We start from the raw sequence: 19,619 nt of genomic DNA, 5'->3' as shown, positions 1-19,619 counted from the left end.
ATAATATTTCTATAAATATTTCTATAAGTCGTATGAAATGATGGTTGTATTTTACATGACTGGTCCTGGAGGTACTTGGAACTGTGCCATACTGACCAAGTCTTGTGCCAATTATAGCTAGCTGGAAACTAGCGCTGTAATCGCCAGCCGACAACTAGCGCTCTAATCGCCAACCAACAATTAGCGCTCTAATAGCCAGCCGACAACTAGTGCTCTACTCGCCAGCCGGCATCCAGCGCTCTAATGACCAGCTGGTAACTAGAGTGGTAATTGCTAGCTGACAACTAGTGCTCTAATCGCCAGCTCACAACTAGCGCTCTAATCAGCAGCCGACAACTAACGCTCTAATCGCCAGCCGACAACTAGCGCTCTAATCGCCAGCCGGCAACTAGTGCTCTATTGACCAGCTGACAAATAGAGCGGTAATTGCTAGCTGACAATTAGTGCTCTAATCGCCAGCTGACAACTAGCGCTCAAATTGCCAGCTGACAACTCATGCTCTAATCGCCAGCTGATAACTAAGAGCATTAATCGCCAGCTGACAACTAGCGCTCTAATCGCCAGCTGACAACTACCGCTCTAACCCGAGGATTATTATGAAAGTATTGTACATATTTTACACACTCGGGTGTTATTATACAATAATGTTACATATTCTAAACACTCAGGTGTTATTATGAAATAATTGTACATATTTTACACACTCAGGTGTTATTATATTTTACACATTCAGGTGTTATCATGAAATAATTGTACATATTTTACACACTCAGGTGTTATTATATTTTACACACTCAGGTGTTATTATGAAATAATTTTACATATTTTACACACGGGTGTTATTATACAATAATGTAACATATTTTAAACACTCAGGTGTTATTATGAAATAATTGTACATATTTTACACACTCAGGTGTTATTATATTTTACACACTCAGAGGTTATTATGAAATAATTGTACATATTTTACACACTCAGGTGTTATTATATTTTACACATTTAGGTGTTATTATGAAATAATTGTACATATTTTACACACCTAGGTGTTATTATTATATTTTACACACTCAGGTGGTGGTATGAAATCATTGTACATATTTTACACACTCAGGTGTTATTATATTTTACACACTCAGAGGTTATTATGAAATAATTGTACATATTTTACACACTCAGGTGTTATTATATTTTACACATTTAGGTGTTATTATGAAATAATTGTACATATTTTACACACCTAGGTGTTATTATTATATTTTACACACTCAGGTGGTGGTATGAAATCATTGTACATATTTTACACACTCAGGTGTTATTATAAAATAATGTTAAATATTTTACACACAGGTATTATTATGAACTAATTGTACATGTTTTACACACTCAGGTGTCATTGTGAAATAATTGTACATATTTTACACACTCAGGTGTTATTATAAAATAATGTTAAATATTTTACACACTCAGGTGTTATTATGAAATAATTGTACATGTTTTAAACACTCAGGTGTTATTATAAAATAATTGTACATATTGTACACATTCAGGTGTTTCTTTGGATCGGTAAGGAGGCCAACAAAGTGGAGTGCAAAGAGGCGGTGCTCACCTGTAAAGAGTACCTGCGCACACACCCAGGTGGCAGAGATCCAGACACACCTGTGCTCTTGGTCAAGCAGGGATTTGAACCTCTCACCTTCACCGGCTGGTTTACTGCCTGGGACCCTTTTAAGTGGAGTGTAAGTACAAGTACACACTTTTGTGACCTGATCTACTAAGATCCAAATAACAGGTGCTAAATAGAGTGCAAACTATAACTATTGATCTATTAAGACTGTCAAGTGAAACTTGGTTAGCACAAGCGTGCTAAATATAGACGCAAAACAGCAGCCGCAGACAGTTTTAGTCCTGATAAATCACAGGCTAAATCATGATATTTGCATCTCCTCCTCCCCAGTATTGTGTTGAAATATTCTGTATGTTCATGAAAACAAAACGTGCTACATGGAAGGCACTCTCTATTTTACTCATTTAAGAGACTAAATCCTCTGCTCACAATTTTAGTAGATCAGATGTGCCTGCGCCATCAAGTTTGCACAAGTTTTAGTACACGCAAACCTTTAATACAGGTACTGTGGTACGTGTACTACATATAGAATCACTTACTAAAGTACAGTGTTGTATTTTGCTGTATTCAAACACAGTGTTACTGTTCAAACTGCGACCAAAAATATAAAATATATTTGTTAATGAAACGTCTGCCTTGTTTTTAATGAGTACTTAGGTCTACTACGCTACTGTGTTTTAATCTTGGTCATTATGGTGGTACTTGATGAATACTTAGTTGTACTACGCTACTGTACTTTAATGTTGTCATTAAGATTATACTTGATGAATGAATACTTAGTTCTACTACGCTACTGTACTTTAATGTTGTCATTAAGGTTATACTTGATGAATGAATACTTAGTTCTACTATGCTACTGTACTTTAATGTTGTCATTATGGTGGTACTTGATGAATACTTAGGTCTACTGCTGTACTTTAATGTCATTAAGGTTATACTTGATGAATACTTAGTTCTACTACGCTACTGTACTTTAATGTTGTCATTATGGTGGTACTTGATGAATACTTAGGTCTACTACACTACTGTACTTTAATGTTGTCATTATGGTGGTACTTGATGAATACTTAGGTCTACTACACTACTGTACTTGGGAGGTTTAATAGATGAGTCCCACTTTTCTCCTCATGATCTACATGTAACTTTCTTGAAGGAGGGTAAGAGTTACGAGCAGCTGAAAGAGGAACTTGGGAATGTGACGTGTCCTGTCAAAGCTGCAAACGTACGTACACACCACCATGTCACAATAATACACACCACCATGTCACAATAATACACACCACCATGTCACGATAATACACACCACCATGTCACAATAATACACACCACCATGTCACAATAATACACACCACCATGTCACAATAATACACACCACCATGTCACGATAATACACACCACCATGTCACAATAATACATACCACCAGGTCACAATAATACACACCACCATGTCTCAATAATACACACCACCATGTCACAATAATACACACCACCATGTCTCAATAATACACACCACCATGTCACGATAATACACGCCACTATGTCACGATAATACACACCACCATGTCACGATAATACACACCACCATGTCACAATAATACACACCACCATGTCTCAATAATACACACCACCATGTCACGATAATACACACCATGTCACGATAATACACACCACCATGTCACGATAATACACACCACCATGTCACGATAATACACACCACCATGTCACGATAATACACACCACCATGTCACGATAATACACACCACCATGTCACGATAATACACACCACCATGTCACAATAATACACACAACCATGTCACAATAATACACACAACCGTGTCACGATAATACACGCCACCATGTCACAATAATGCACGCCACCATGTCACGATAATACACGCCACCATGTCACGATAATACACACCACCATGTCTCAATAATACACACCACCATGTCACAATAATACACACCACCATGTCTCAATAATACACACCACCATGTCACAATAATACACACAACCATGTCACAATAATACACACAACCGTGTCACGATAATACACGCCACCATGTCACAATAATGCACGCCACCATGTCACGATAATACACGCCACCATGTCACGATAATACACACCACAGTGTCACAACAATACACGTCACCATGTCACAATAATACACACCACCATGTCACAATAATACACACCACCATGTCACGATAATACACACCACCATGTCACAATAATACACACAACCATGTCACAATAATACACACCACCGTGTCACGATAATACACGCCACCGTGTCACAATAATACACACCACCGTGTCACGATAATACACACCACAGTGTCACAACAATACACGTCACCATGTCACAATAATACACACCACCATGTCACGATAATACACACCACCATGTCACGATAATACACACCACCATGTCACGATAATACACACCACCATGTCACAATAATACACGCCACCATGTCACGATAATACACACCACCATAATACACACCACCATGTCTCAATAATACACACCACCATGTCACAATAATACACACCACCATGTCACAATAATACACACCACCATGTCACAATAATACACACCACCATGTCACAATAATACACACCACCATGTCACGATAATACACACCACCGTGTCACGATAATACACGCCACCATGTCACAATAATACACGCCACCATGTCACAATAATACACACCACCATGTCACGATAATACACACCACAGTGTCACAACAATACACGTCACCATGTCACAATAATACACACCACCATGTCACAATAATACACACCACCATGTCACGATAATACACACCACCATGTCACAATAATACACACCACCATGTCACAATAATACACACCACCGTGTCACGATAATACACGTCACCATGTCACAATAATACACACCACCATGTCACAATAATACACACCACCATGTCACGATAATACACACCACCATGTCACAATAATACACACAACCATGTCACGAATATACACACCACCGTGTCACAATAATACACACCACCGTGTCACAATAATACACACCACCGTGTCACAATAATACACACCACCATGTCACAATAATACACACCACCGTGTCACAATAATACACACCACCGTGTCACAATAATACACACCACCATGTCACAAATACACAAAGGTGTGTTCCGGCTGACAACATGTTGGAACCTTTACAGGGTCAAAGCTGCGGGGAAAGTGATCAAAGTTTTCAGTGTTTTCCTGCTGAAGTTTTGGTCAACAAACTTGTCAGCGAGCTCCCAGGAGACGTTGATCCCACCAAGAAGGAGGTACTCTTTAGTCCGTATCAGCCTCATGCACCCTGCTCTCGACTTTACAACACATCACTATATAAGCCACACCCACTAGATTTTAAAAGAAAAAAATGTTTTCCATATATAAGCCGCACCTGACATAAGTCGCAGATATTTACCTTGTGAAAAGAGTTATTTACACATATTTATTTACATACTTTAATTATTTCCAAACGCTGTCTGTAACACGGCAGTAAAACGGCTGATCAAACAAAACAGAAGTCATCGTCATGGACCCGCGAGTTGTACAAGCTAGCTCTCAATCAGCTGAACAGATTCAATAACTCCACGGTGACGTATTAGTGAATTTAGTGAGGAATTTGTGAAAGTGAAACAATACAAAAAGAACGCCATTGTAAGTTAATATTACTAACACAGACACTCTTAAACCTGTTAGCATATTAGCTAATGCTAACGATGCTATCTTGATTACATTGCGATAGCACGTAATTGCAAGAATTTGTAAAACTGAAACCATACAAAAGGAACGCTGTTGTAAGTTAGCTAATGCTAACACAGACACTTGTAGTAAATACACATGGTTGGCTCGAGAGAACCGAATGTACTTTGGGTTCGTGGCACAAAACAGGAAAAAACGTTATGAACCCGCAGCACGTGCAGTGAGCGAACTCGTTCAACAGAAAATGTGTCAGCATATTAGCTAATGCTAACGACGCTAACCTGATTACAGTGCGATAGCATGTAATTGCAAGAATTGTTTTGGTTATATTGTGAAACTTAACCAGTGTTGCTTGGAGTGACGAATAAAGAATCCAAACGAGTAAGAACGCTATGGATGGCTAGAGAAAACCGGATATACTTCGGGTTCGAGGCCAAAACAGGAAAAAAACGTTTTGAACCCGCAGCACGTGCAGTGAGCAAACTCGTCAAAAAGAAAATGTGTTCGCATATTAGCTAATGCTAACGACGCTAACCTGATTAAATTGCGATAGCATGTAATTGCAAGAATTATTTAAAAGCCTACTGAAATGAAATGTTTTTATTCAAACGGGGATAGCAGATCCATTCTATGTGTCATACTTGATCATTTCGCGATATTGCCATATTTTTGCTGAAAGGATTTAGTAGAGAACAACAACGATAAATTTCGCAACTTTTGGTCGCTGATAAAAAAAAGCCTTGCCTGTACCGGAAGTAGCGTGACGTCACAGGAGGAAGGATTCCTCACAATTCCCCGTTGTTTACAATGGAGCGAGAGCGATTCGGACCGAGAAAGCGATGATTACCCCATTAATTTGAGCGAGGATGAAAGATTCGTGGATGAGGAACGTTAGAGTGAAGGACTAGAGAGGCAGTGCAGGGTGTATCTTTTTTCGCTCTGACTGTAACTTAGGTACAAGGTCTCATTGGATTCCACACACTCTCCTTTTTCTACTGTGGATCACGGATTTGTATTTTAAACCACCTTGGATACTATATCCTCTTGAAAATGAGAGTCGAGAACGCGAAATGGACATTCACAGTGACTTATATCTCCACGACAATACATCGTTGACGCACTTTAGCTACAGAGCTAACGTGATAGCATCGGGCTCAAATGTAGATAGAAACAAAATTTTAAAAAACCCTGACTGGAAGGATAGACAGAAGATCAACAATACTATTAAACCATGAACATGTAAATACACGGTTAATAATTTCCAGCTTGGCGAAGCTTAACAATTGAAGCTAACTACGGAGCGGCGGCGGGCGTTGTAGCTTTCGAAGACACCCCGGCCGCCATCAGAGTCGGCAAGAAACATATATTTCCCCAAAGTTACGTACGTGACATGCACATAGCGACACGCACGTACGGGCAAGCGATCAAATGTTTGGAAGCCAAAGCTAGACTCACCGTAGCGCGTCTGCTATCCAACTCAAACACAACACAACCTCCTGGTTGTGTTGCTACAGCCAGCCGCTAATACACCGATCGCACCTACAACTTTCTTCTTTGCAATCTCCATTGTTCATTAAACAAATTGCAAAAGATTCACCAACACAGATGTCCAGAATACTGTGGAATTGTTCGATGAAAACAGAGCAGTTTGTATGGTGACACATTGGGTACGAATACTTCCGTTGCCGTCGTGACGTCACGCGCATACGTCATCATACATAGACGTTTCCAACCGGAAGTTTAGCGGGAAATTTAAAATTGCACTTTATAAGTTAACCCGGCCGTATTGGCATGTGTTGCAATGTTAAGATTTCATCATTGATATATAAACTATCAGACTGCGTGGTTGGTAGTAGTGGGTTTCAGTAGGCCTTTAAGTTTTATTGTAAAACTTAGAACTGTTGCTTGGAGTGACGAATGAAGAATCCAAACGAGTAGAAACGCTATGGATGGCCAGAAAAAAACGGACATACTTCGAGTTCAAGGCACAAAACAGGAAAAAACGTTTTGAACACGCAGCACGTGCAGTGAGCGAACTAGTCGAAAAGAAAATGTGTTAGCATATTAGCTAATGCTAATATATTAGCATGTAATTGCAAAAATTATTTAAGTTATATTGTATGTAAAACTTAAAAATGTTGCTTGGAGCGACAAATGAAGAATCCAAACGAGTAAAAACGCTATGGATGGCTAGAGAAAAACAGATATACTAGGGTTCGAGGCCCAAAACGGGGAAAACATTTTGAACCTGCAGCACATGCAGTGAGAAAACTCGTCAAAAAGAAAAAGTGTTAGCATATTAGCTAATGCTAACGACGCTTGATTACATTGTGATAGCAATAATTTTTTTTTTAAATTGATATTGTAAAACTTAACAAATGTTGCTTGGAGTGACGAATGAAGAATCCAAACGAGTAGAAACGCTATGGCTGGCTAGAGAAAACCGGAGATACTTTGGGTTCGAGGCACAAAACAGGAAAAACATTTTGAACCCGCAGCACGTGCAGTGAGCTAACTTGTCGATAAGAAAATGTGTCAGCATATTAGCTAATGCTAACGACGCTAGCTTGATTACATTGCGATAGCATCTAATTGCAAGAATTGTTTAAGTTATATTGTAAAACTTTCAAATGTTGCTTGGAGTGATGAATGAAGAATCCAAATGAGTAGAACCGCTATGGATGGCTAGAGAAAACTGGACATACTTCGGGTTAGAGGCACAAAACGGGAAAAACTTTTTGAACCGGCAGCACAAGCAGTGAGCGAACTAGTTGAAAAGAAAATGTGTTAGCATATTAGCTAATGCTAACGGCGCTAACTTGATTATATTGCGATAGCACGTAATTACAAGAATTGTTTAAGTTTTATTGTAAAACTTACAAATGTTGCTTGGAGTGACAAATGAAGAATCCAAACGAATGAAAACGCTATGGATGGCTAGAAAAGAAAAAAGATATACTTCGGGTTCGAGGCACAAAACGGGAAACACGTTCTGAACCCGCAGCACGTGCAGTGAGCGAACTCGTCAAAAAGAAAATGTGTTAGCATATTAGCTAATGTTAACGACGCTAGCTTGATTACATTGTGATAGCATGTAATTGCAAGAATTGTTATTTATATTGTAAAACTTACAAGTGTTGCTTGGAGTGACTAAACCAAACGAGTAGTAACGCTATGGATGGCTAGAAAAAAACAGATATTCTTTGGGTTCGAGGCAACCCGTTTGAACCCGCAGCACGTGCAGTGAGCAAATTCATCGAAAAGAAAATGTGTTAGCATATTAGCTCATGCTAACAACGTTAGTTTGATTACATTGCGATAGTGTGTAATTGTAAGAATTGTTAAGTTATATTGTAAAACTTACAAATGTTGCTTGGAGTGACGAATGAAGAATCCAAACGAGTAAAAAACGCTATGGATGGCTAGAGAAAACCGAATATATTTCGGGTTCGAGGCACAAAATAGGAAAAAGGTTTTGAAACAAACTCATCGAAAAGATGCCGCCATAGCACAAACAATAACACCATTGCAGTGTCAAACTATTTGTTGAATACCAAGCAAAGAAAAATACATCAAATTAGCCGCACTGCTTGATAAGCCGCAGGGTTCAAAGCGTATGAAAAAGTAGAAGTGCTTTCTCTTGTAAATGCAGCACAGACTAGATCGGACTTGACATTCAGCCATGTTCTTCATTCCCAGAGGTACCTCACCGACTCGGACTTCTGCCACATCTTTGAGATCACCAAGGACCAGTTTGCCAACCTGCCCCCCTGGAAACAACTCAACATGAAGAAAGCAAAAGGCCTCTTTTGAGCAACGTGTGGAAAAAAAACCATGACAAAAATGTCAACTTGGAGCCAAAATGTCTGCACTATGACAAGTAAAATGACGTCACTTTAAATCAGGACTCAGAAAGAAATCCTCCACATCTGCAGATGTAGATTGACCCATCAAAACATTTATATTAAGTTTATTCAAACCTGCCATTAAATGTTTCTTTTATGCTCATTTGTCTCCCAATAAAGAAACGTGGAGATAAAATGTTCCACTATGCCTTTTAATTCTCAACATTGTTATAAGTACACCTCTGCAAAACATTGTATCATAATTCACTTTTGTTTTGTTTTTTAACAGAAGAAATACATAAAATAATCTTAACATAAACCATTTTTTGACCGACCTAAGCCTTTTGATAGAGGAAAATAGAGTAACAGAGTTAAGAATGTAAGTAAGTAAATGTTATTTTTTAACCTCTTAAGGCCCAAGCTGTTTGTTTACATGCTTTTTTTATTTCTCTTTGCTATTTGGGCTTATTGGACCCTAATTAGAATAAAAACTAAGAATCATCTTTTGATATGTACTTAGACCATAAGTAACAAACATGTACTTCATGTTTAGTGACATGCTAATTCTTATTTTTACACTTTTTTTTCTCAATTCCATTGTATGTTATACTCTTCTGACACCACCAGATGGCAGTATAAGTACACATAAGCGACCATAAGACCCCAATTCAGTAGTATACACAATTTTGGAAATAAGAGCTAAAAGGTGCACTTTTCACAGATAAAATCACAAAACGTAGGTTTAAACAGTTCAATGAAAACGTCATAAAAAGGCTACAAAGGTGATTAAAAATGATAGTTTAAAAGGTGTATTAACTTTAAAAAGTTTTCAAATGTGTCTTAAAAGTGTCAAAACAGTCAAGATCACGGAGGGACTGGTGCAAGTTGTTCCAGAGTCTGGGAGCTATAGCCTGGAATGCCAGGGTTTTAAAATTGAGTTTTTGGAATGTTTAGAAGACCCTGAAGGGGTCCCACAAGTCAGTGATGTACTGAGGGGCCCCACCATGCAACACACGGAAAGTCTAAAATCTTCAACTGAATGCGGAATTTGACTGCAAGCCAACGAAGAATGGATCAAATTAGACTTAAGACAAACTAATGATCCACAAGGGAAATTGTTCCACACAGTAGCTCAGCTACAAAGGATGGAAAGGATCATGCACAAAAGGGTAAAAAAAAAAGGGGGGGCGAAAACAAAAGGTATAAAGTACACTAAAACGGGAGTGGTCTGGTCTGGGTGCACCGGTCTAAAAGTCTGGCAGCTGCATTTTGTACCGTCTGAAGTCTCTAGTGTCGACTTGTTGAAAAGAGTGAAGAGTCAATAGCAGAAGAAATGAATGTGTGAATTTGTCACTTTAGAAATATTTGAGGTGATTAACAGTTTTTGGTCAGTAATGTAACGTACAACCTCACGTTTGAGTTTGTGCTGCATATTCCTGGTTACACAATGGAAATAATTACTTTTAATAACAATCACAGTCAGTTTTGAAACCTTTTATTTTGAAATGTGTATTTATGAGTCACTCTCTTAGAACAAAACATTTACTTAGCATCCAAACACATGTGAAAACCAAGCAGAGAAGAAAGTGCAGTCAAAGTATCAAAAGATGACTTGATTGTGACAAATAGATAAATCAAAAGTACACATGCCCATTCCACTTCATGGGAAATCATTGATATTTTCAAAGTAAAATGATTTATTTTAAATAGGTGCAAACATTGTAACATGACATACAAAAAGTGGAAGGTTTACAGCAAAGCAGACGTAAAAAAAAGTCAAAATTACCTTGACCAGTGCAAACATGCAGACGCTGCTGCTGCTGCTGAAGGGAATGTTTGAAAAGTACTTTTATGCCAACTTGTGAAAAGTGCAAATTCCTCCACAGAAAAGGATAGAAAAGACATACAAAATCAAGCTCCAGGCAGTGAATAAAAAGTGCTTCCCTTACAAACTGGACGCTGACTTCAAGCATCTCAGGTGAGACTCCCAAAAACTACTTCAATACACACATTGCAGTCTCTTTTTTTCCCTTGTGCAGGCCAAGAAACAAGACATGAAGATAAATATCAGCAAGTTTCACTTAAATGGTGGCAAACATGTTCATCATGGAGCAGAACTATGACATGTTCTTCCACTAGATGGCAGAAGAGAACCACACAAACCTGCAGCCAAGACATGTTCTTCCACTAGATGGCAGAAGGGAGACACGCACGCACGCACGCACTCAGACAATCAGTGTGTAACAAATTAAGACAGAAGACAGCTGTCACCATGTTGGCCTTCCTTGTGCAGTTCCAGGGTGACACCCGGGAAGAGGTGATCCTGCTCAGGACTCTCAGCAGACGCGTCCTCGTACGTACTTGCCGTGTCGGAATCGCTCTTGTCCGGGGATGGATCTCGCCCGCCTTGGTAAGGCCGCCTATGCACACCGTCCACACACTGCGGGTGGTCCAGTGCCAGGGAGGGGGCGCTGTTGGACGCCCACATCAGCTTGGTCGTCACGCCGCCATGGTCCACAGAGTTCTGGTTCCTGAGGGGTTCTGGTGAGTCTGCGGACACCTCCCTGGGACACGCCACCTGGTGGACGCTTCCTTCCTAGTGGACAAACACACCTTTCATGGCAACAATCTCAGACATTACAAGTCTTAAAGGAAGATGTTTGATTAGAAGTTGTTTTTGTTTATTGTCATCGTAGCATTCTCACTCATTTGTCTGTGTTGATGGGCTCATATTGCCCACCCGATAGGAAGCTGAAATATTACCCCCACCACGAGACATTCGGCTTTGTAATCTTTTTATTTTATTTTGAGGAACGTCGCGAGTAAGTTTGTACTTCCTGTGTGTGTAAAGCTGGCGCTCTTGCTCTTTGCCAACTGAGACAAAGACTGTGAAAGAGGGCTCACTGCGCTCAGTTAATTCTACTGTTAAATAAACGTGTAAACAGAGTGAGACCTCTCTCTCCATGTTTGAAGCGAGGGACGAACAAACATGAGGCTCAACAATTGTGATTGTTCAACATGTCTGTCACTCAAGTGGCGGTGACGGTGGACAAAAACAACAAACTTGCAGTTACGTTATCGCACTAATTAGAACCTTGATGTCGACTAATTGTGCAACCCTACTTGAGACACTGAAGTGAAGTGAATTATATTTATATAGCGCTTTTCTCTAGTGACTCAAAGCGCTTTACATTGTGAAACCCAATATCTAAGTTACATTTTCAAACCAGTGTGGGTGGCACTGGGAGCAGGTGGGTAAAGTGTCTTGCCCAAGGACACAACGGCAGTGACTTGGTTGGCTGAAGCGGGGATCGAACCTGGAACCCTCAAGTTGCTGGCACGGTCACTCTACCGACCGAGCTATACCGCCCCACTGTACCTGGTTTTAACTCATCACTCCCTCCTTCATTTGTTGGCCATTGTAAAAAATGACGGAACTGTACATTTTTCGTAGCACATTAAACCGTTGCACTTTTATCTCAGGTTTTTATTCATTTTCATTTATTTAACCAGGTAAAAACTCATTGAAAATAACAGCAATCTGGCCAAGACGGCAGCAAAAACAGGTTTCATAAATAGAACGACAATAACAGGAGCAGTCATGCACTTAAAAGCACACATTTGTGACAACAAACATAAAAACATGCAACAGGTGGTAAACTAAATGTTTCAATAAAAACAAGTACAATTCCCTATAAAAACAGTTTCTGGATCCTTTAAAATGGCCTGAAATTCCCCCAAAGTGATGAGTTCAGGTAACCTCAGATCCTCCTGTAAGTTATTCCATGACCATGGAGCAGCAAATCTAAATAAATGTTTTTTCCAACATAAACATAAAAACATGCAATAGGTAAAAAAGTACCGTATTTTTCGGATTATAAATCACAGTTTTTTTCATAGTTTGGCCGTGGGTGCGACTTAAACTCTGGAGCGACTTGTGTGTGAAATTATTAACACATTACCGTAAAATATCAAATAATATTATTTATCTAATTCACGGAAGAGACGAAGCAAAATGTCAGCAATCGTCACACACACGTCAACCAATAAGAATTTGGCGGGGGAGGGTCATGGCAGAAGTGCATTGTGGGTCATGGGATGCTAACTGCTATATGCTATATGCTACTGCCGTAGCTATTAAAATGGATCATTTCTACATTGGCGGTAACTTATAAAAACTGAGAAGGGCTGAACAATAATAGCACCGAAAAGGAAATCATATACTGCTATACTGGACGTAGTGAAATATGCAGCAGAAAACGGCGATCGAGCAGCAGAAAGAAAGGACGCTAGCGGCGCATACCAGGAGCGACAACGAAGAAGAACATTTCATCGGATTTAGCGATCAGGAGTGACAGATTGTTTGGTAAACGTATAGCATGTTCTATATGTTATAGTTATTTGAATGACTCTTACCATAATATGTTACGTTAACATACCAGGCACGTTCTCAGTGGGTTATTTATGCGTCATATAACGTACACTTATTCAGCCTGATGTTCACTATTCTTTATTTATTTTAAATTGCCTTTCAAATGTCTATTCTTGGTGTTGGATTTTATCAAATAAATTTCCCCCAAAAATGCGACTTATACTCCAGTGCGACGTATATATGTTTTTTTCCTTCTTTATTATGCATTTTCGGCCGGTACGACATATACTCGAGCGACTTATAATCCGAAAAATACGGTAAATGTTTCAATAATAACAATTTAACAACAAGTACAATTTCCTATAGAAACAGTTTCTCGATCTTTTTAAAATGGCCTGAAATTCCCCCAAAGTGATGAGTTCAGGTAACCTCAGATCCTTCTGTAAGTTATTCCATGACCATGGAGCAGCAAATCTGAAGGATTTCTTTTTCTAAGACTTGTGTTGGCTCTAGGAACCAACACTCCAAGGATGTCATGTGACCACAAACTGTAGCGACTGGAGTCTGTACACATAAAATAAGAGAAGGTTGCCACAAATAAAATGTAAGGCACAGTCTTATTCAGTATCCATTTTTTTCCGATAAGAGTCGGGTGCATTTGTCTTCATAATCTAACAAAGTTATAAAAAAGGTCAGAATGAAGAGTTTCCTGACTGCAGGGAAAAACAGGACTTGTTTCTAAAGGAAAACACATTTAAGTTGAGACACAAGTTGTTCAATGTGAGATTTCAAAGACGAGTTCTCATGTTGTGACCATTTCAACTTCAACCTTATGAGCAGTTGATATTTTTGGAATGTTCAACGTCAGTCGTTTGAGAAAAAAAAAACAGCTTAGATTTCTCTGCATTTAGCACTAGTTTCAGCGGAGTCGGCTGGCACTGAACAACATCAAAAGCTGACTGCAACATCAAGGGTTGGAATTGGGGGTTGAATCACCAAAAATTATTCCCGGGCACGGCCACCGCTGCTGCCCACTGCTCCCCTCACCTCCCGGGGGGTGATCAAGGGTGAGGGGTCAAATGCAGAGAATAATTTCGCCACACCTAGTGTGTGTGTGACAATCATTGGTACTTTAACTTTTTAACACAGGGAGGAGGACCCAGCAAACTGGTTCTATCGCGAGCACTTCCCAGAATATTTCAATACTATGCAGTCTGATGACACGTATCAAACACCTCTGAAAGGTCGATAAATCAAACTACACAACATTTTTGTAATGCTGTGCCCCAAAAATGTGGTTGACAACTTAAATAGCAGCAGTTATGTTGCTATGTCTCATCCTGAAACTTCTGGATGTTACTTGCTGTGAAAATGAAAGCTGTAATACAGCCAGCGTTTATGGAAGTGTCAAACATGACATTACCTCTTTTAATGTTTCCACTTCCTGCATCAGAGAGCCAACCAACATCTGCAGCTTCCTCTTGGCGTCCCGCTCGCGCCCCAACTCCTGCCGAGCAGACAGACATCTTGTCACAACCCTACGTGGTGACCACACCGCTAAATGGTTGGCGTCAGGCGCACCGAGTTGGCCTCTGCTGCCTCCCTCTGGGCCTCAGCCAGCAGCTCCTCCACGCCCTCCAGCGTGTCCTGCAGGACGTCCACCTGGAACATCAGAGCCTGGCGCTCCACCTCCAGACCACGCAGCTCCTGCAGCGCCTCGTCGTAGCTGGACTGCAGCTCCAGCTACACCCAAACAAGGTGACCTGATCAGTGTAATGTGCCTGTAGTGTGTCATGTAACTGTACACAACATGTCATGTGACCCAATCAGTGTGTCATGTGACTGTACAACGCATGTCATGTGACCCAATCAGTGTGTCATGTGACTGTAGTGTCATGTAACTGTACACCATATGTCATGTGACCCAATCAGCGTGCCATGTGACTGTAGTGTCATGTAACTGTACACCACATGTCATGTGACCCAATCAGTGCACCACATGTCATGTGACCCAATCAGTGTCATGTGACTGTAGTGTGTCATGTAACTGTACACCACATGTCATGTGACCCAATCAGTGTCATGTGACTGTAGTGTGTCATGTAACTGTACACCACATGTCATGTGACCCAATCAGTGTGTCATGTGACTATACACCTCATGTCATGTGACCCAATCAGTGTGTGTCATGTGACTGTAGTGTGTCATGTAACTGTACACCACATGTCATGTGACCCAATCAGGGTGTGTCATGTGACTGCAGTGTGTCTTGTAACTGTACACCACGTCATGTGACCCAATCAGGGTGTGTCATGTGACTGTAGTGTGTCTTGTAACTGTACACCACATGTCATGTGACCTAATCAGTGTGTGTCATGTGACTGTAGTGTGTCATGTAACTGTACACCACATGTCATGTGACCCAATCAGGGTGTGTCATGTGACTGTAGTGTGTCTTGTAACTGTACACCACATGTCATGTGACCCAATCAGGGTGTGTCATGTGACTGTAGTGTGTCATGTAACTGTACACCTCAGGTCATGTGACCCAATCAGTGTGTGTCATGTGACTGTAGTATCATGTAACTGTACACCACATGTCATGTGACCCAATCAGTGTGTGTCATGTGACTGTACAACATATGTCATGTGACCCTACAACGCATATCATGTGACCCAATTGGTGTGTGTCATGTGACTGTACAATGCATGTCATGTGACCCAATCGGTGTGTGTCATGTGACTGTACAACGCATGTCATGTGACCCAATCGGTGTGTGTCATGTGACTGTATTGTGTCATGTGACCCCATAATAACAATGTGAAAAGTTGTTTTTTTTGTGGTATTGCAAGTATTCACGGCCTTTGTTCTGTACCGAGTTGATGCACCTTTGGCAGCAATTACAGCCTCAAGTCTTTTTGAACACCTATCTTTGGGCACTTTCTCTCCTTCCTCTTTGCAGCACCTCTCAAGCTCCATCAGGTTGAATGGAAAGGTTTTCATCCAGGATTTCTCTGTACATTGCTGCATTCATTTTTCCCTCTGTCCTGACAATTCTCTCAGTTCCTGCCGCTGAAAAGCACCCCCACAGCATGATGCTGCCACCACCACGCTTCACTGTAGAGATGGTATTGGCCTGGTGATGAGCGGTGCCTGGTTTCTTCCAAACATTCATGCCAAAGGCTTCAATTTTTGTCTCATCAGACCAGAGAATTTAGTTTCTCATGGTCTGAAAGTCTTTCAGGTGCATTTTGGCAAACTTTTGACTAAGAAATTGCTTCCGTCTGGCCACTCTACCATACAGCCTGATTGGTGGATTGTCCTTCTGGAAGGTTCTCTGTAGCTCCGACAGAGAGACAATCGGCTTTTTGGTCACCTTGGTCATTTTTTATTTTTAATAAATGTGCAAACTTGCTTAAAAAAAAACTATTTTCACATTGCCATAATGGGGTATTGTCTGTAGAATTTTGAGGACAAAAACAAATGTACTCCATTTTGGAATAAGGGTGTACCAAACTGTACTTTCCAGTTTCATTGTACATACAGTATGTACTGTATAGTGTGTGTGTATAGAATTATTTCACTTTGAAAAAAATAGTCACCATTTCAGGAAGTCCCATGAAGAGGTCCTGGTCAGGCGGCTGAAAGGAAGAGCATAAAAAAACAATCATTACAGTATAATATCTATAGCTTGACATTGCGCATTGGTTCTTGGGTCCAGACTTCATATGTGTGGTAAAACCTTGGTGGTCATAGAACTCTTGGCAAACCGGAGCTGTCACGACAACATCCCTCCTTTTTGTTTTGAGATTGTAAACAAAATAAATAAAAAGTGAAATACAAGGAAGATAATTGGAAAGAGGCTGTTTTCCCTTGAATAATCATTTAGAGTGAATGAAAAAGTGAAAAGGAAATCATGGTTGTCTATGATTGTCAAAGTGGTTTTCATTGAGGGCCACATGGGAGTTATGGCTGCCATCAGAGGGCCGCTTGTAACAGTGAATGATGTATGAATTTGCCTCTGGATTTCAGTATTATTTATAAAAATTGTTTTAAGTAGACTGTCGATTTTACAGTAAAATCTTTACATTTACAAAATTTTACTGTAAAATAGTGTTGTTTTTCTCTATTTTTTACAATATTTTACGGTAAATGGAAAAACAGTACCACTGTTTTTTGGGGGTGGTTTTTGCAGAAAAAGCTGGCAGCTTAGTTGCCAGAATTTTTGTGTTAAATTGACATTGTTTTTATAACATGATATTGTTTATGGAAAAACAGTACAAGTTCTTTTTTTATTCTGGCAACTTAGCTGCCAGTTTTTCTACCGTAAAAACAAAAGTACTGTCTTTCCATTTACAGTAATACACCGTTAAAAACAACAACCGTACATTTTACAGTCAAAAACTGGCAGCTCAGTCAACAGAATTTTAACGCAAAAAACAGTAGTAGTTTTTTTCAATTTACAGTAATATGCTGTACAGAACAACGTAAAATGTATTGTCATTTTTTATTAATTTGATGGTTAGTTTGCTGTAAAGTTAAATATTTTTATTTATTTTTGTTTAGACAAGAACATGTTTGGAAAGTATGATAATATACTGTAATATTTGTTGCAATATTGGATACTATTAAAGTTAAAAAGGCATGCAATTTCAAGCAGTACATATATTTTTTCTGTTAAAAATGAAAAAAATCAATGACATTTAGTGAGAAAACATGAAGTACTTTATTGACATATAATTTCCAGGCGTTTGCGGGCCAGATAAAATGATGTGGCGGGCCAGATCCGGCCCCTGGGCATTGAGTTTGACACCTGTGGTCTACAAAGTATTTTGTATGTTTTGGCCATCTGATTTTCTTTTCATCAATGGAAATTGAACAATAAAAAAACTATTGGCTTATTAAAATTTCATTTGAAAATGCAATCATTTCAATTAAAAAACAAAGCATTCTTATTTTTTGGCGTTAGACGATCCCTCTCCTAACTTGCCCCACTAACTTACACACGTCACTCACCCCACATACCGCCATTCTTAAAGGGGAACACAGCTTATGGCCATCACCAAGCCAGAGATTAAATGCTAGAGGCATTGAGTGCCACTCTATTAAATTACATTGAAATTAACTTGCCAAATTCTAAGTTTGTTGGTATTATTTGCCATGAAAGTGTAAATGTGGCGGTTTTTTAAAAGGACTGATGATCTACATACAGGTGAGAATAATCAATTACATGTGTCATATGCATGTATGCCCTGGCACACCATTGTCATCATTTCATGACCTCAGCAAAAAACATTTTACACTTTTATACTGAAATAAATACACTTACAACTTATTAAATAAAAATATATTAAAAAAATACAGGCAGCGGTAAAGTTTAGATCCATGAAGGAAAAAAAAGTAAATGAATGTTTATAACCGAATAAATTTACATACGCATAAAAAATGGTTTTCTTTTGTATTATTTTTTTAATGAATTAAATAATGTTCATGACAACCTTTTTCCAAAACACAATATAGAATGTGAGATATAACAGGATAATGCATTCATTTATCATTTGTTTTCAAAACGGTTACACAAAAGTGGGACCCAAAAATTTACTGTGGGACCCCATTTTTATGACTTGATGGGACCCTAATTTGAAAGTCCTAGCGCCAACACTATGGTTGTCTATACCTTCTGTTCATTCTATTTCCAATTCTTAAATGCAAATCAAATTTCGTGCCATTTTTTTGATTTTCATTTCTTAAACAAAAAGTTGGGAGAACTATTTAATGAGACTTTTTTTTAAAAGGACTATAGGACTACTGCTGAACAAATATGTCACCGTTATGCTAAAAACATGTCTAACGCGAAGGAAAATCTAAAATACTGCTTCCGGTTCAATTTGTCATCACACAGATAACCACGCATTTTTGCATTTTGGATTCGATTTTTGTGTTTATCTGGAAAAATAAAAATCCATAAAAGGAAAACCGCACAAAATCCGATATTATGGCAATATTTTTATGAAAATCAACCCT

At 39.3% G+C, this 19,619-nt stretch overlaps 1 protein-coding gene across 2 annotated transcripts in view; it reads left to right on the top strand.

The window, feature by feature from the left end:
- Positions 1 to 9,418, top strand: part of LOC133655497 (advillin-like) — a 53,296-nt gene extending 43,878 nt beyond the window's left edge. For both annotated transcript variants that reach the window (XM_062055726.1, XM_062055734.1), the window contains exons 18-21: positions 1,551 to 1,739; positions 2,781 to 2,849; positions 4,843 to 4,953; positions 9,077 to 9,418. In XM_062055726.1, coding sequence (XP_061911710.1) covers positions 1,551 to 1,739; positions 2,781 to 2,849; positions 4,843 to 4,953; positions 9,077 to 9,190 — 483 coding nt within the window. In that variant the 3' untranslated portion in view covers positions 9,191 to 9,418. The remainder of the gene's footprint in view (positions 1 to 1,550; positions 1,740 to 2,780; positions 2,850 to 4,842; positions 4,954 to 9,076) is intronic.
- Positions 9,419 to 19,619: the final 10,201 nt, after the last annotated feature.

This window comes from Entelurus aequoreus, linkage group LG01 (genome assembly GCF_033978785.1).
Source record: "Entelurus aequoreus isolate RoL-2023_Sb linkage group LG01, RoL_Eaeq_v1.1, whole genome shotgun sequence".
Classification (NCBI taxonomy): Eukaryota; Metazoa; Chordata; class Actinopteri; order Syngnathiformes; family Syngnathidae; genus Entelurus; species Entelurus aequoreus.
The sequence above is the reverse complement of the archived record's forward strand: the minus strand, read 5'-3'. Positions and strand labels throughout refer to the sequence as shown.